This window comes from Lycium ferocissimum, chromosome 2 (genome assembly GCF_029784015.1).
Source record: "Lycium ferocissimum isolate CSIRO_LF1 chromosome 2, AGI_CSIRO_Lferr_CH_V1, whole genome shotgun sequence".
In the NCBI taxonomy this organism is placed as follows: domain Eukaryota; kingdom Viridiplantae; phylum Streptophyta; class Magnoliopsida; order Solanales; family Solanaceae; genus Lycium; species Lycium ferocissimum.
The window spans coordinates 64,854,958-64,873,045 of record NC_081343.1 but is presented as its reverse complement, the minus strand read 5'-3'; the positions used below and the strand labels follow the sequence as shown (position 1 = coordinate 64,873,045).

Genomic DNA, 18,088 nt, shown 5'->3' with positions numbered 1-18,088 from the left:
TAGTCCATCCGCCTCTGTTTACACCATTGGAAAGAAGTAGCACCTCATATATATATTATTCCAAAGTATCTGAATGACAAATCAGAAACTTAGATAGTGCATATTAGATGAGAGAAAAGAAGATATGTGGTACATTACTGATTCAAACCTTTCTAGCCTAAAAGCTATAGGTGGAGTTCTAACAATAAGCAAAAAGACTTTGGAATGATTAGGATGTTTCCGAAAGAACTTTGTAAACAATGACACGAGCTTTGCACCTAGCCATGACTGGCTCAGCTTTTGGCATCGTAAGACCTTTTCCTTCGGTCAAATCAACCTTCTCGTCACTTACCCTTTTCCATTCAAAACACTGTATCATAGTTCCTAAAGCCAAACAAACCACACGTAGAGCAAGTCCATAACCGGGGCACGCTCTCCTTCCCATTCCAAATGGCAACAGCTTCCATGATTCCACTTCCACACCTTCAAACCTTTCTGGCTTGAAGGTCTCCGGATCCTCCCAAAGTAATGGGTCCCTATGGATGGCCCAAGCATTCACCAATAGCATCGTGGCATGTGGAATGTGGAAGCCCGCGACCCTGCAATCATCAGATGATTCATGAGGCAGTAGCATTGGTACTCTTGGGAACAATCGGAGTGTCTCAGAGATAATACTTTGAAGATATTTCAACTTGGGTAAATCTGCTTCATCCACTAAACGATCCTTACCCACATAGTTGTCTATTTCAGCTCTGGCCTTCTCCAACACCTATGGATGATTGAGTAGAAGAGATATTGCCCATTCTATTGTCACAGATGATGTTTCAGTCCCCGCATTCAGCATGACCTGCAGTTGTTAAATTAATGAGAAAATTGTCTACCAACTGCTTTTTTTTTTTTTTTTGATGAAGTAATTGATTCTATTCAAGGCATCCAGATGATGCAAAGTAGTTACAAAAGATTGAGCACAAGAATGTCAGCTCTAGTACATAACTAAAGAGCAAACAAAATCTAAAAGGCTATCAGGGGAATCTATTGGTGATAAAAAGGTTACAAAAGATTGAGCCAAGAATGTCAGCTCTAGTACATAACTAAATCTAAAAGGCTATCAGGGGAATCTATTTATAAAAAGCTTTGACATTTAGCATAGTTTGACTAGTTGAAAGACCAACTGCTTTTCTAAGCTGATATCCTCATGTATAAAGGTGGATTAGGATTTAAATATGATGGATTCAACTATTAAAATTCTTAGTACTAAACTATTGCACATATGTAAATAATGGGTTCAAAATATAATATTTGTAGAGTTCAGTTGAACACGTCAAGTCGATATTCCATCCACCTCTATCCTCATAGTTGTCAAAGGGCCTAGTATATGTTAAGCTAAAACTGCCCAAAGATATTCTTCAAATAGTTTGATATTAGCTGTTTTGGGCCAAGCTCATATGATTTACTCCAAAAGGCCTCATATCTTTAAAAGTATTCCAACACCTTATAAGTATCTTGGTACTTTTTTTCAGCTACCAATTTGGAACTTTGGTCACATTCACCCAACAATGTATAGATCCACCTTGGGCCAAGTGAAAGAAAGATTCTTAATTAAACATAAGAGTGGGAGATGCAGGAGTGAAGAAATTAAGCTTACTAATATAATTCCTTTGATGATTTGATCAGTGTAGCATTCCGGTTGTGATTCTTGCAAAGAAAGCAAATGATCAATCATAGTATTTCTGCTTTTATCACGACGATGTTCATCAATCAAACCTTGCAAGAGCGTATCCATCTTTTTACCAAGCCTAGCTAAATCCTTCTCCAAACTCCTGAAAAACCACTGAAATATTGAAGGCATAAAATCTGAGGGATTTGATGCACCCCCATACGAAATAACCTCTTCTGTAAGCTCCCGAAAATGATTTGCGTCCTCATTTTCTACATCTTCACCGTAATATCTCTTTCCAGCAACCATTCTCGTGATAATATTATACGACATTTGAAATAACTTGGACTTAAGTTCAACAGAAGTTGTAAAATTGTCGCTAGAGCTGTGAAACACTCTGTGAATAAGAAGTTTGATTTCATGTTGTCTAATGGGCTGAAAATTGTTGAGACGATTAGTGGAGAATATTTCAAGTGAACATAGGCGGCGAAGGTTGCGCCAATGATCACCATAAGGGGAACCAACAACAGTAGTATAGTTATAACCTATGGATTTTCCAATCATTAAGAAAGCGCGGTTTGCAAAAACGATATCATTTTTGGTGAAACATTCTTCGGCAGCAGACGAGGAGGAAACCACCACAACAAGACGGGTACCAAAATGAAGAGAGAAAACAGGGCCATATTTAGTTGAGAGCTTAGCAAGTGTGCGATATATAGGAAGTTTAAGGAGACAGAGATGGCCTATAATTGGAAGTTTAAGTAGTGGGCTTGGTGGGAGTTTAACTTGTCTTCGTTTTGAGGATAAGAGTTTCAGAACTAGAAGTAGAAACAAAATAGAGAGTGAAGCATGCAGCAAAGTTGCTTCCATTTTTATTTTTATTTTTATTTTTATTTTTTATTTTTGCCTTAGTACATATCTCAACTTGTTGTACTTGCTTGGTTTATAAATGATGGGTTGCTGAGTCAAAATAGACTGTTCAATTCATGGGTCCTATTCCTCTCCAAAAAATAGCAGACATATATGTTTCATCAAAGAAACATGTTTTCTTCAGTTTTATAAAGGAAAATACATAAGTTGCATCCTGTAGCCGTCTTGAAAAAAAATTGCACACCTTAACTTTAATTCTTGTTTGAAGTGAAACTAATACCCTAATGGATTTATATAAAAGTGGTGTTATGTAAACCCCTCAACCGGTTTGAACCGGACCGGACCGGTAACCGGTTACGGAACCGGCCGGTTTCCGGTTGAAAAATCGGAACCGGTAACCGGCCGGTTTCCGGTTAAAAAACTGGAACCGGCCACCGGTTCCGGTTTACCGGTTAAAAATTCGAAACCGGTCCGGTTCAAACAGTCCAAAACCCCTTCTTCTTTTTTTTGTATAGTATATATATATTATAGTATTTATTAGTATATTGTAGGTATATTTACATATGTTATATAAGTTTATAAGTAAAGTTTATATATTATACGGTATAATGAAAGAAATACATAAAGATATACGTGTATATATATATATGCTTAAGTTATACTACATATATCTAAAATATAGTAAGAATATACTTATATATATCAATATACTTAGGTTATATAACTTAAACATATATATATATATATATATATATATATATATATATATATATATATATATATAAAGTATATACTTAAGTATATATATATACTTATAACTTATATATTATAACTTAAGTTATATGCTTAAGTTATACTACATATACCTAAAATATAGTAAGAATATACTCTTATATATATATCAATATACTTAGGTTATATATATATATATATATATATATATATATATATATATATATATATATTATATGTATACTATATATTATAAGTATATTCTTAGTATATTTTAGGTATATTCCTAACTTAATATAAGTAAAAATATGAACACAAGTAAATAGAAGAAAGCTCAATGAGCCATATATTTTATTCATTCTTGGATAACATTTATTTGCAAGTTGTAATTTTTTTTAACTTGCAAATAATACATGAATTGCAAAGAAATAGTAGAATAATAAAATCACAAATTCTCAATCATTTGGTTAATTTCCCCCATATCATATTCGGCCATGAAGATATCTTCAAAGTCTTCCATTTATCCGGTCCACTTGCTATCAAATCTTCAATCTCTTCCTCTTCGCCTTCCTCCGCTTCTAAGTTTTGGTTGCGTCGCTTCGATCTAATCCAATCGCGAATGCACACTAGTACTTGCAAGCTAAAGCCGGATAATGAGTGTCTATGGTCTCCAATTTGTTGTCTTCCTTGGCTAAATGCGCTCTCCGAAGCCACGGTTGATACTTGAACCGTAAGGATATCTCGAGCCATTCTTGAGAGTATCGGATGACTTGCATTGTACTTCTTCCACCATGCTAAGACGTTCAATTCATCTAGTTCCTTGATATCCACATTTAGCTGCATCAAATAAAAGTTATATTCATCAAAGTTTGCACTACAAGAAGGAGTTGGCTGTGAATGTAAAACTTTTAAATGCGACAAACCCGATAAGCCCTTTTTGCTACTTTGAGAAGTAGTAGGGCGTGAAGCAACGGGTGTAGTACGTTCTTCCAAATTAGAATAATGAGTAAAAACTTTTCTAAACTCGTCATCAATAGCGAGTTCGGCTTTCGCTAAAGATGGTTGAACTCTCTTCAATTTCTAAAAATGTATAAATTTGACCAACCAATGCTTTAGTATAAGACACTTTTAAACAAGGATTTAAAAGAGAACCCAATATAAATAAAGTTGGGATGGGAAAAAAATACTTCTTAAATTTGATTATCATATAAAAAATAGCCGCTTGATAACCGGGTTTATATTTATACTCTTGTAAAACTCTAGCTATTTCCGCTAAGTAGGCTAAAATTTCGGTTACCGTGGGATAGAATTGTTTAGAAAAAGCAAGAGTTGCATTATAAAAATTTCTAAGAGTTAAACACATTCCTTAACATCTTCCCAATGCGTAAAATTTAACCAATCATCACTATTAATATTATATTTGTTGTGGACTTGTTGTATGGGAATCCTATACTCATATGCTTGTTGTAGCATAATGTAAGTGTAGTTCCACCTAATCTCAATTTCTACTTGAATTTTTCTAGGTCTAAGGTTATTTTCCACACAAGCATTCTTAAAATCTCTAAGTCTTCCCCTATTAGCATTACAAAAAAGAAACGCAACCGCATCTCTAACTTTTTGAATAGAATCGTCAAAAACACACAAGACCATCTTTTAACAATTAAGTTTAAAATGTGACAACTACATCTCACATGAAAAATATTTTTTAGCGGAGGGTTTAATTCTCTTTTAAAAGACCAATCGCCTTTGTATTATTAGAAGCATTATCTAAAGCAATACAAAGTGGTTTTCTATAAATGTTAAAAAATCTCATAACAATAGACATTGAATCCGCTAAAAAATTTTCATCGTGACGACCTTTTCCTTCATCATATAAAAAAGCTATAATTTTTTTTTGCATAACCCAATTGTCATCAACCCAATGACATGTAATAGCAAAAAAATCTAACTTGTTAAGACTAAGACCCAAATCGGTAAGAGAAACATTACAATTTAAAGAATTAAATACATGGCGCAAATAAAATCTATATTTTTTATACAAATTTATAACATCCACTCTACAAGTACTTCTAAGAATACCCTCAAATAACGGATTATAACAACGTTGAATGTAAGTAACAAACCCCAAACCCGAAGGAAAGGAAAATGGTAAACAATCATAAGCTACCATTTTAGCTACTTCTACACGCTCTTTTTTCTTGTCATACTTAAAATTTTTACCGGTTCGTGAGTCTATCGTCATTTGAACAACCCCACATTTGAATCCGTTTGCTCTCCCCATACATCCATATGTTTCTTTCTCATATCACCATTTAGTGTACCCGTTCCACCATCCTTACTAGTTTCTTGCCTAAAAGCAAATACTTGTCCACGGGGTACATTTAGGCCGTATGGCTTTCCCTATCCTTAGTCATAAATTTCTAAAATTTTCGCGGTTGGCTTACGAGTTCTAGACGGTTTGTCTTGTGTATGTGATTGTGCAGGACATGAATCTCTTATGGGATTTTCAGGGGCTTGTGTTTCATCATCATCATCAATTTCATTAAAAGTGTCGGTAAAATGTTGTTGCATTGCCTCATGACCTAAAAGTAAATTATTTCCACCAACATCAATACCTAAATTAGGTGTTTCTTCCACAAATGTTTCCTCATTAAGCCCACCCCTAACAATACCACTACTACCGGCACCACGTCTAAATCTCTTTGCCATTATTAAATAGAATTCATTTAAATCACACTCAAATAAATCACAAGAAAATAAATTGCAACAAATTAAATTGCTAGAATTAAAGATAGAGTTGGAACGAAGGTGCCAAATTGCCAGACTAATTTTCAACAAAGTGAAGGCGGCTAGAATTGCAAATCCACCAAAGCTACTTCGGATTGTTGCAAAATCACTAACTTCACCAACAATATTATAATTGCAAAATTAATAATTGAAACTATAATAAGACTTTATAATATTTATTTGAGAGAAATTTAAAGTGGCTAATTATTGTAAAGTAACTATAATTGAGAGATTGAGATTTGAGAGAAAGAGAAGAGTGAATTGTTGTGGATTAAAATGGAAATGAAAAGGGGTTTATATAGGGGTGGGGGATGGGTTAAAGTGTTAAAAAAAAAGTTTGGAGGGTTGGGGGGGGGGGGGGGGGGGGGGAGGGGGGCAAAAATGGGTTTATGGTATTTGGCAACGGCTATTTTTAAATGGACCGTTGCCCAACGGTCAACAAAGGAATGACCAACCCCCAACGACTCTATTTAAAAAAAAAAAAAAAATTCACCGGTTTAACCGGTCCGGTTCCGGTTTCAAAAAAATCGAAACCGGACCGGTATGTAATATACGGTTAACCGGTTCCGGTTCTAATTTTACCGGTCCGGTTACCGATTTGAACCGGTTAAACCGGACCGGTTGACGGGTTTAGTGTTATGGACGCGTACGTGTATCACACATTCACAGCTTTTCCTATACTTTATTATTTATGATTATTATTGTTTTCTTTTTAACCCTTTCTCCCTTCTTCCTTTTACTCCATCTTTTCAATTTCAATGACAGCTTTATAAGCTGCACATTAATGGTAAAACAAATTTAATTGCCAGATGCACGGCACACACACAACACCGTTCATACTGTGTCTACGACTCTACGTGGCATAAAAATTCAATTTATTTTACCAAGTCAAAGACCTCGAAAGAAAAAAATCATAAGTTGAGTGACTTTTCTGATGCAAAACTAAATCATTTGACTTTGCTAAATAATTTCACATACTTGAGTGACTTTTTGAGAAATTTACTCAAGGGTTCTCGCCAATTTTGTTCTAGTTGAGTTTCGGCTTGGTCCAATTTGAAGAAATGTCGTTGAAGCCCTGGACACCGAAGTAAGTTTTCCCTCCCATTTTGTTTATGCCAGCAGGTTGAGATCCCCACTTTACAAATGGGTCATCTGTACTTTAAAACAGACACCAATGATGTTGCACTTAATTAGCTAGACACAACGTTTACTGCATTCCTTGCTAATAGCTTCAAGGTCCAAATTTAGAAAAAATCTGCAACAAATGTTGTCAGGTGCCAGCTTCTCCGTGGAGCATGATCAGTGGTTCAACAACGAGGACACAAATTGAAAGTTTGATCAGTTGCTAGAAAGAAACTGTGTGTGTTTTTTCCTTTTTATTGAATAACAAACATTTCCAAGTACTTGTTGGAATTGGGAGTTGTAATCAACTCCAAAGGCTTATAACATTGTTCTAATTCCTTACCCGTTCATTTATTGATTCAACTCATTTTGACTTCCTAAAATTCAGCACAATCTGCACACTTTGACACCCTTATTTGTACATTACCAATTCAAACTTTTCTAAAGGAATGGAGCAAGAACAAAATGCAAGAAAGACACTAGAAACATTAGGATACTTCTGAAAGAACTTTGTGAACAATGACACGTGCTTTACACCTAGCCATGAGTGGCTCGGCTTTTGGCATAGTGAGACCTTTTCCTTCTGTCAAATCAACCTTCTCGTCGCTTATCCTTTTCCACTCAAAACACTGCACCAAAGTTCCTAAAGTTAAACCAACCACACGTTGAGCAAGTCCATAACCCGGGCACGCTCTCCTTCCCATTCCAAATGGAAATAGCTTCGACGATTCCACTTCCACGCCTTCAAACCTTTCTGGCTTGAAGCTCTCTGGATCCTCCCAAAGTAACGGGTCCCTGTGGATGGCCCAAGCATTCACCAATAGCATCGTCCCTCGTGGAACGTGGAAGCCAGTGACCTTGCAATCATCAGATGATTCATGAGGCACTAGCAATGGTGCTGCTGGGAACAATCGGAGTGTCTCGGAGATAATACTTTGAAGGTATTTCAGCTTGGGTAAATCTGCTTCATCCACTAAACGATCCTCACCCACGTGGTTGTCTATTTCAGTTCTGGCCTTCTCCAACACATCTGGATGGTTGAGTAGAAGAGACATTGCCCATTCTATTGTCACTGAGGATGTTTCAGTCCCTGCATTCAGCATGACCTGCAGTTGCTAGTTAGTGAGAAAAGTGCCCACCAACAGCTTTTGTAAGTTGATAACAAATCTAGACTTTTAAATTAGTGGATACCAAGGCCTATTATACCACTATACATTTGTGATTATTGTTTCACTTAGTCTATATAAACATAAAATCCAAGAAATTGATGCAGCCTTCTATACTTAGTCTATATAAACATAAAATCCAAGAAATTGATTCAGCCTTCTATAGCCCTCAATGCTTAATAAAGGTTATTGAGAGACAATTTTCAACCATTTTAATCTTCCAGCATCATCTTTTAAAAAACTAACAGCGGGAGATGCCAGAAGTGAAGAAATTAAGCTTACCGATATAATCCCTTTGATGATTTGATCAGTGTAATATTCCGGTTGTGATTCTTGCAATGAAAGCAAATGATCAATCATGGTAACTTTACTTTTATCACGACGGTGTTCATCAATTAAACCTTGCAAGAGCCCGTCCATTTTTTTACCAAGCCTAGCTAAATTCTTCTCCGAACTCCTGGAAAACCAACGAAATATTGCAGGCACGAAATCAAGGGGATTTGATACACCCCCATATGAAACAACCTTTTCGATAAGCTCTCGAAAATTGTTTGCCTCCTCGTTATCTACATCTTCACCGTAATATCTCTTTCCAACTACCATTCTCATGATAATATTGTACGACATCTGAAAAAGCTTGGACTTAAGTTCAACAGGAGTCCCAAAATTTCCACCCGAGTTGTGAAACATTCTGTGAACAAGAAGTTTGATTTCATGTTGTCTAATGGGCTGAAAATTGTTGAGACGATTAGTGGAGAATATTTCGAGTGCACAGAGGCGACGAAGGTTGCGCCAGTGATCACCATAAGGGGAACCAATGATAGTAGTATAGTTATAGCCTAAGTATTTTCCAATAATTAAGTGAGGGCGATTTGCAAAAACAATATCGTTTTTGGTGAAGCATTCTTCGGCAGCAGATGGGGAGGAAACTGCCACAACAAGACGTGTACCTAATTGAAGAGAGAAAACAGGGCCATACTTAGTTGAGAGCTTTGCGAGGGTGCGATATAGAGGAGGTTTAAGGAGATAAAGGTGGCCTATAATTGGAAGTTTAAGTTGTGGACTTGGTGGCAGATTGAGTTTTCGTTTTGACGAAACAAGTTTCAGAGCTAGTACTAGTAAGCAAATAGAAAGTGTGGTATACAGCAAAGTTGCATCCATTTTTTTCCCTTAAGGACATATCTGAATTTGTTGCACATGCTTGGTTTATATATTTACAGGCTACCGAGACAACAAAGACTTTTCAATTCAGCGATTGTGTTTCCTCCAAGAAAAAATTACTGTACATCAAACTTTTCTTCCATTAAGTACTTTTCAAATATTATGCTGCTACAACTTGTTTTAATTAGCCTATCATAGCGTAGGTTTCTTTGAGTTTTATAAGTGTGAATTTTTTATAAAATTTATACTACATTAGCTTTTAGGTGGCACAAACAAAATGGATCACTGAAGGAAGAATTTTCTTGAGTTTTTACTAGTCCAAGTCTTCAAGCTGGGCCACAGTATTAAAAAATGACTGCCGGGTCAGAATTTGCAAAGCTTAATCACAAGCGCTCTCAGCAAAATTTCTAGATTGGATATAGCTGCTTGTACGCCAAGATTTCTATACCAAGCTAAGCAAACTCGTGGAAACTCTCCTTCAAACATCTGATTGCATTTTCTTTTTCTTCCTTTCAATTGTCTGATCAATGACCCAGAGTGGACTGCTACAGTACTGCTCTTCTTAATTTCTCCCTAACCATATTAACAATTCTTCATAGTACAAGTTAAGCGAAAGTAATCACATACTGTACTACAATATTTCGAACATGCTTTTTTCTTCATTATTCCAAGTACGATGCTGATATCTTAATATTTATTATTTGACAAATTTCTGACTTTGAAACTCCCCATTTATTTTTCTGGAAAAACAATTCATTCATATTGTAGTTCTGAGTTCCAGTATATTCTTTTTAACGTTACTCTCAATTTCACACATCATTCAGTAGCTTCCATAAGTCGTCCAAATACTGTACCAATAACCACTGGACAAAGGACATCTTTAAGTTTCTAAGAGGTCAAGGAATTCATCTTACAATACCAATTAGTTCTTCCATCATCTTCCCAAATAAAACATCTTCATATGTCAATAAATATATATTTAGTGTAGAAGGCTCTGTATAAACAGGGGCATTGAGCATTGCAACCCAGCATATGAAATGTAGTATGGTTTAAAACAGAGCACTATCCTGTGCCTGAGATTGATGTAATCTGTGATTATTCTTGACTCAGTTACCTTCCATAGTCTCCACTCTTCAATTTTCATAATATCTTTTATATCATGGTCACATCTATATGTATAATGAACTAAACGCTTTTCCCAATTCTAGCAAACAAGTTGGGGATGATTATATGAATCCTCACCGACGTTTAAGCTCATCTCAGGCGTTGAAGGGAGTTTAAAGGGAGGGTTCAGTCTTCAATTTCTTTACGTGGTGTACATTCGTTTTTCCTTTAGGTAAGAATTGTATCTTTGGAAAGTGCCTCCTTGTAAAATCTATTAGCGATAATCACATTCTAAGATAGCAGATACAACATTAAATTCAGTGCGAATGATAAAAAAGATTAAAATGTAACACTTCTTTTAAGTATAGGACTTCTTTTCTCGATGAGAAGCTAAACACTGCTAGGTAGAAAGGTTGATCTAAATGACCTTATTTTAGTACAAGGAACTGAAAGACAAAATAAGAAAAGAATTGCCAAAATCTGATCAATATAACTCTTACCTTACCTGCAAATAACACTTGAACCTCACTTTTTCATCTGATCTTAACACAAATCCCTAAAAATATATGGTAATACATGTATAAAATCCGAGCTCTGCTGATTCTGAAAACTGAGAATCATGGCAATATGCCAACAGCCATACAGAATGACCCATCCTGCTTCAAACTTGTCCTGTGTTTATACGTATAGCTGACTATTAAGGGAAAGATTTATATACTTTACAACATTCATCAAATCTCTCAAATTATAAACTCATCATCTTCCTCTTCCCATATCCACGTATTCCTTCCATTCATTTTCATCCTTGACTCTCTTCAATACTCCTTCAATTGCAATTTCAAATGCATCCTTGACACTCCCAAGACCTCCACTTGGCCTTGCATACACTATTCTTGGAATTGTTTCTACTACTTTTTCCCTCATTCTCCTTACTTGATCTTTACTGTAACTCTTCAAAATCTCCTTAATGGAAGCCGTCCCGTTTCTCACTGCTTCAGGGTCTATAAAAACCGAATAACTCCCCGGATCTTTCGGTAAAAACCACTGGTATTGTGTATAAGCCGTTCGCCTCCAGAAAAAAACCGGTACTGAACCGGTTACCATACAATCGAAAACGGACCGCCGGGTCAAACTGTCCCCTTTAGGCTGTAAACAGAACTCCGAACTTAAAAGTGCTTCTTGGATTTCTGATGAACCGTTAGAACATGGAACCACAGCACAGTCAACGACTCGACACGTGTCCGATTCGTTCCTACAGTAACTCATTAACCTCGATCTGAAATCAGTATCGATATCCCCACGTGCAGCACCTATAAAGGTGAATAGACTCGTCCGGTTATGTGAGAGCACAAAGTTCTGCCATTCCCTTAGTTCTTTCTCAGAGTGAGGGTGGAATCCAGTAGGGTAAGGTACACTGATATCATTTGCATCCCATGGAGCTTTTTCAATTGTGAAACGTGTAACATTTTGCATCTGTGGTCGATTAAGAAAAGTGGATCCCCATAGTTTTTCTGGATCACCTAATCGCCTGAAATCCCATGTTATCCTACCAAGAGTTAAGAAATGATCCAACCCGTTATATCTTTTAAAATACTTTTGTCTTTGGACCCATTTTAACACTTTGTTGCTAAGCAAATCACGGTTTTCGATTTCATCAGTCCATAGGTATTTACCAACAGCCTGTCCAGCGTAAAACGGGATGTAGAAAGCTGTAGCGGAATCTGGGTCGTTGGTTCTACACTTGTAATTTAAAAGACGGTAATGAAATATTACCTCAGATGAGAACTGATTTGTGCGGTACCAAGATGCTGAGAGATTTCCGGGGAATATTCCGGTGAACTCTGTCGATTTCTTTCCGTATCCGTCATTGGTTGTAAGGCCACACTGCCACTTCCATGGGTCTAGATCGTCACAGGTAGACACAGCTAAGTCTTTGTTAAATTTGGATGGTAAATTATAGACATAGACCCGACCATATTCGCATTCAGAATCGCCAAAGGGATAAATTATGTTTTCATTGTGATGGGTTGTTTGTATTTCGGTAAATACGGCGATTTCGGAAGGACTGGGTGGGGAGTGAACTGAGAACGGGAAGGGGGAATTGCGAGTAAAAATAAGAACTACAAGTTGGAAAAAGAGGAAGAAAGTGAAAAGCCAAAAACGTGGGTGAGTAGAAATTTGGTACTGAAAATTGCTCACAACGTTCTTGAGGAAGTCATTGTTGTTGGATTTGGGAGGTTTGTGCATTGTTTCATCGGCTTCCAAGGACTCATCTGAGTAAGGAGGAAGCATTTGATGGGAAAGGGAGACTTGAACAAGCAATTTGAAGAATTGGAAGAAACAATAAATGGGTGTAAAAGTAGAGAACAGAGCAGACGGAGAAGAAGTGAGAGTTGTAGTATAGAATTCTTTAGCGGAGTGGTTGTTTTGCTTTGTGTAATTGACCTTTGAGTGCAAAATAAACCATGTTAGGTTCTTTACTACTATTACCACCGACACACCCAGCTTTTACTACTGCTGACTTCATGGGCAAAACATTTTACTCCTATGGTTCAACAAATAATTTTAGAAAATTATTGTTTCCAAAATAATATTATACCGTCGTTTTAAATAGGAAAGCCAAATGCATTATGCAACTTTTACTTTAGAAAGAAAGTAGATCTATCTATCAGTAATCACGCAAAGAATTTATTTTCTTGTTTATTTTTAGTGTCACGCAGAGAATAGTTTAGACCTAATAGACGAAAAAAATGTTGAGAGGGATTTATTAGTCTTCCGGATCTAACTTTATCAACTACCAAATCAAGACTCCAGTGGAGTAAAGGTGTCAACCGGTTCCAACCGGAACCGGTTATGGAACCGCCATGTAACTTTCTTGCCGTTAAAAAATCCATGACGTTAACCCTTTTCATGATATCCCTTTTTAAACTCCAAACCGAAGGACCGAGCTTTGGAGTGTTTAAAATATATTTTTTTTTTTTTTTTGTATTATATATATATATTATAATATTTATTTGTATATTGTAGGTATATTTACATATGTTATACTTTAAATATTTCATCCTTTAACTTGACGCTGTTATTGAAATATCAATTTTTCGTATATATATATATGTATAACTTACATATACTTATATATATGTATAACTTAATATATATAGTATATATACTTATATATATATATAACTTAATATATATACTATATATATGTATAACTTAATATATATACTAAATATATGTATAACTTAATATATATACATATATACTATATATACTTAATATATATACTAAATATGTGTATAACTTAATATATATACTATATATATGTATATATATGTACTATAAACTCTTTTTGCAATGAGCGATTTCTCAACATTTAAATGGCTCTTTCCTTTTTTTTTTTTTTTTTTTTAATTTTCAAAACACTGTTAAACCGATTTTTTGTTCTGTTCAACGAACTTGACAGCGTAAAATATTGGAATAGGCAATTTAGACGTTAATTCTTGCCTACTTAATCGCCACAATTTTTAAGGTCCGGAGGTTAAAACCGGTTAGCCCGAACCGGTTGACACCTTTACAGTGGAGGCCCTGTGAAATAGGAGTAATATGTAACTTTCTTGCCGTTAATTTATCTTTTCATGATATCCCTTTCTCTAAGCTAAAGGACCGAGCTTGTAGTGTCCCTGCCCCTGTATGATTCTGAATGGGACAAGAATAAATAATGTAGTGAAGGTAGAACCACCATCTTTAATTTGATTGTCATCCTTGCCAATTATTGAAATTTTAATTCGTTATAGTACGGAAAATTCCCATCAAATTCTCTTATGTTTCCTTTTAATAGTGTTACCAATTAGGTGGCAAAATAATTTCTAGATTTGTCAAAAACGAGTTACATATAACTTTCTGCTTTTAATTTAATATATTGAAGAAATAAAAACTCTTTAATGAGCGATTTCTCAACATTTAAAACTGTTTTTTTCCCCACAACATTTAACACTGTCAATGGTGGAAAATTTTGTTCTGTTCAACGAGTTGACAGCGTAGAAAGAGGAAGGGAGGCAACTTAGACGCCGGTCCAACTGCCAGAAATTAAGGCTCGAGCGTGCCCCACTTTGGTGGATTGGTAGGCAAAGGGTTCATTCATCACGGTTTAAAATCCCTATGCGACTAAAATGTACGTGTCGAGTCTTTATACTTCAAAAATTAATTTAATCTTTGGTTTTATTTAGACGAAGTCAATAAATGCGATGCATGTTATATGGCTCGGGAAAGCAATAGTTGTCGGCTCTACTTTAATCGAGAAGAAGACAAAATTAATTTCTTATATTTGAGAGAAGGTTTAAAATATTTTCTCTAATATATTTTTGACCAATTTCTATCATTTAAATTAAATAAAGAATTATTTTTACTTTTATTAAACATTTATGAAATTCTAATTATTATATTTAATAAGAAATTATGAATATTTTAAAATTTCATTAATATTATATTTAATAAGAAATTATGAATGTTTTAAAATTTCATTAATCACAAAAGTTGTAAGATAAAGAACAACACTCTGTTGGGAAAGCCACAAGGGAATTGTAATGGGCAAATAACCCATACATACAGCCCGATGATCTAATTTTCACATGCTATAGCCTTCTACACTTTTACATAAATATGGCCCGAACCACTTAAAACATGCGGAATATTCCAAAGGCAGACTGAGACTTTGAATTCAATAGAGTTTTTGATTCAGTTTTTTTTTTTTTTTTTTTTTTTTTAACAAAAGTGTTGCTGATTTGAAGAGTGAATGAAGCCGCAAAACAATTGTTGTTGAAATTTTCTACAAAGCGTGTTGCTTATTTTGGTCGTAATGCATAACAAATCCAGTTTATAGTTGAACTAGCGGTCTATGCCGTCTTTGTACGCACGCCCAAATACTAGATTATAAATAAGATCTTACGTGTATATAGTTGTTTGAATGGTGATTATATATATATATATATATATATATATATATATATGTTCAAAGCACAATTAATATAACATTGTAGTTTGTCTTTCCAGTATCTAAAATTTTATTATATTAATGTTTGCTACGAATACAAAATCGGCAAATTTATTAATATTTTTTAAAAGAGAAGACTTGTTTAAAAAGAAACTATTTTCGTCTCTTTGAGATAAAACAATAAGAATATTTAAGATCGCGGTTGATACTTTTAATTTTAATTCGATTAATTTAAAAGTGTAAAATACTTATTATTTTTTATCAAATTTTGATTTGCATAATTCTAATTTAAATTATTAAATTAATTTTACATGTTTAAAACAAAACAAAGTAGAAATTGATTTTCTATTTAAACGAAGAAATACTATTTTTTAATTTTTGGTAAATATTCTCGGTTTTAGCTCATTTTACTTGTCATGTTGTCTTTTGCATGATTTTTAAGAAAACGTCGATTAGAATTATGATTTGACTAATTTACCTTATTCATTATTTGATTTCCATTTGATATATATTTTTCTACGACATTAATCTCTTTTCACATTTATTGGAGTAAGAATAAAAATAAAAAAGTAATTAAATTCTATCTTATTTTAAAATATAAATATTTTAAGTATATTTATTTTAAAACATAACAAATAAATGACATGGCGGAATAGAATACAAATAAACGAGTTTAATAGGCCTAGATTAGATCTCGCTAATATAAAAAAAGAAAGAAAATTGTATGGTTTGACTACCTAACCTTTTGAAGAAAAGCAATTTCATTTGCTCCCACTAATGAATTGATACGCACGTGTTAATGAATCCATCATTATTGACTCAATGAGATACTTTGGAATTACACGAATATTGTTTGATTTTTTAATATGGGGTGCATTTTTTTTGGACATTATTAATTTGCACTATTTTTTATGCATATATATATATATATATACACACACACACACACACTACATTCAAAACACGATTAATATAACATTGTAGTTTGTACTCCGTATCTAAAACTTTATTATATTAGTGTTTACTACGAATACAAAGTCTGCACTTTTTTTTTTTACATTATTTTTTTTTAATATGGGGTTTACTTTTTTTTTTATATTCTTGATTTTGTTAATATGGGGTCCGCTTTTTTTATCGTGAGTTTGGAGATGGTGGGTTCCACTTTTTTTACTTTTTTTTATTTTATTTTATATATATATATATTGCTTGATGTTGTTTAGTATGGGGTCCACCCTTTATAGCGCACTTTTTTTTTTTTGGACATTATTAGTTTGTCTTATTTTTATGCATATAATATATATACATATATTATGTTCAAAACACGATTATATAACATTGTAGTTTGTCTCTCCGTATCTAAAACTTTATTATATTAGTGTTTTATACGAATAAAAAGTCGTACTTTTTTTAATATTATATTTTTTTTTAATATGGTTCAATTTTTTTTTTTAATATTGCTTGATTTCGTTAATATGGGGTCGACTTTATTTTTTTCCATGAGTTTGGAGATGGTGAGTTCCAATTTTTTTCTTTATGCTCTGTTATTTAGTATGGGGCCCACCCTTTTTTTTTTTTTTTTTAAGGGACAACGGACGATGAAGCATGAGTCTAAACTCATGCTTTATATAGTTCTTCCTTTTTTTATTTTCATTTTTTATATTGCTTGGTGTTATTTAGTATGGGGCACCCTTTTGGACATTATTAGTTTTACTATTTTTTTTTATGTACATATATATATATATATATTTATGTTCAAAATACGATTAATATAACATCAGTAGTTTGTGCTTCGTATCTAAATCTTTATTATATTAGTGTTTATACGAATACGCATCGTGTTCAATATGGGGCCCACATTTTTTTTAACGAGTTGTTTGTTTTTTAAATATGGGATTCACTTTTTTTTTTCAATATTGCTTGATTTTGTTAATATAGCCCAATTTTTTTTCCTCTCGATTTTGGATGTGGTGAGTTACCCACTTTTTTTTAATACTTTTCGATGTTGTTTAATATGGGGCCCACAATTTTTTTTTTAAGGGCTTGATTAATATGGGGCCCGATTTTTTTTTATTTTTTTTTTACAATTTTTTTTTTTTTTAGGGGTTGATTAATATGGGGCCCTAAATTTTTTTTATTTTTTTTTATGGGGGGTCCACTGACGGACGACGAAGGTGCCCCAAACTCCCTCTTCTAAATGGTAGAAAAATGTCAACTTTTGTGAGCTGGATAGTCCAAATTTGATCATACGGTATCTACATCTGTTAACAATCTATATATCTACTGTAACTTATGCAGATTCTTTACACTACATATCCAACTATGTTCGTAAAAAAAAAATCAGTTGCAATCGCCATTCCTCATTCTCTTGAACATCATAATTTACATCCGTGCAACCTCCAAATGTAAAATCTCCCCAAACGTGGTCCTCCAAGCTCGTGAACCCAATAGTTTATACCCACAATCAAGCTCATAACCATTAATTGAAGCACACAACAAATGTAAATGCCAAAAGCAAGT

At 34.1% G+C, this 18,088-nt stretch overlaps 2 protein-coding genes and 1 pseudogene across 2 annotated transcripts; all 3 read right to left on the bottom strand.

Moving 5' to 3' along the window:
• Positions 1 to 26: 26 nt before the first annotated feature.
• LOC132046808 (cytochrome P450 81Q32-like) lies at positions 27 to 2,506 on the bottom strand (annotated as a pseudogene).
• A 4,865-nt stretch (positions 2,507 to 7,371) lies between these two features.
• LOC132046809 (cytochrome P450 81Q32-like) lies at positions 7,372 to 9,670 on the bottom strand. Its single transcript, XM_059437567.1, has 2 exons — positions 8,596 to 9,670; positions 7,372 to 8,253 (listed from the first exon to the last, which is right to left on the bottom strand). The coding sequence occupies exons 1-2, from the start codon at positions 9,472 to 9,474 to the stop codon at positions 7,636 to 7,638; spliced, it is 1,497 nt and encodes a 498-aa protein (XP_059293550.1). The 5' UTR covers positions 9,475 to 9,670; the 3' UTR covers positions 7,372 to 7,635.
• Positions 9,671 to 10,905: 1,235 nt separating this feature from the next.
• Positions 10,906 to 13,085, bottom strand: LOC132046807 (xyloglucan galactosyltransferase XLT2-like). The gene has a single exon (XM_059437566.1). It carries the CDS (start codon positions 12,868 to 12,870, stop codon positions 11,335 to 11,337), a length of 1,536 nt encoding a protein of 511 aa, XP_059293549.1. The 5' UTR covers positions 12,871 to 13,085; the 3' UTR covers positions 10,906 to 11,334.
• Positions 13,086 to 18,088: the final 5,003 nt, after the last annotated feature.

What these genes read in the sequence shown, in the direction of transcription:
- LOC132046809 (XM_059437567.1), bottom strand. Translation starts at nt 9,474, where the DNA reads ATGGATGCAACTTTGCTGTATACCACACTTTCTATTTGCTTACTAGTA. An exon ending in TCATCAAAGGGATTATATCG is followed by an intron (nt 8,254 to 8,595) that starts GTAAGCTTAATT and finishes TAGCAACTGCAG; the next exon opens with GTCATGCTGAATGCAGGGAC.
- LOC132046807 (XM_059437566.1), bottom strand. Translation starts at nt 12,870, where the DNA reads ATGCTTCCTCCTTACTCAGATGAGTCCTTGGAAGCCGATGAAACAATG.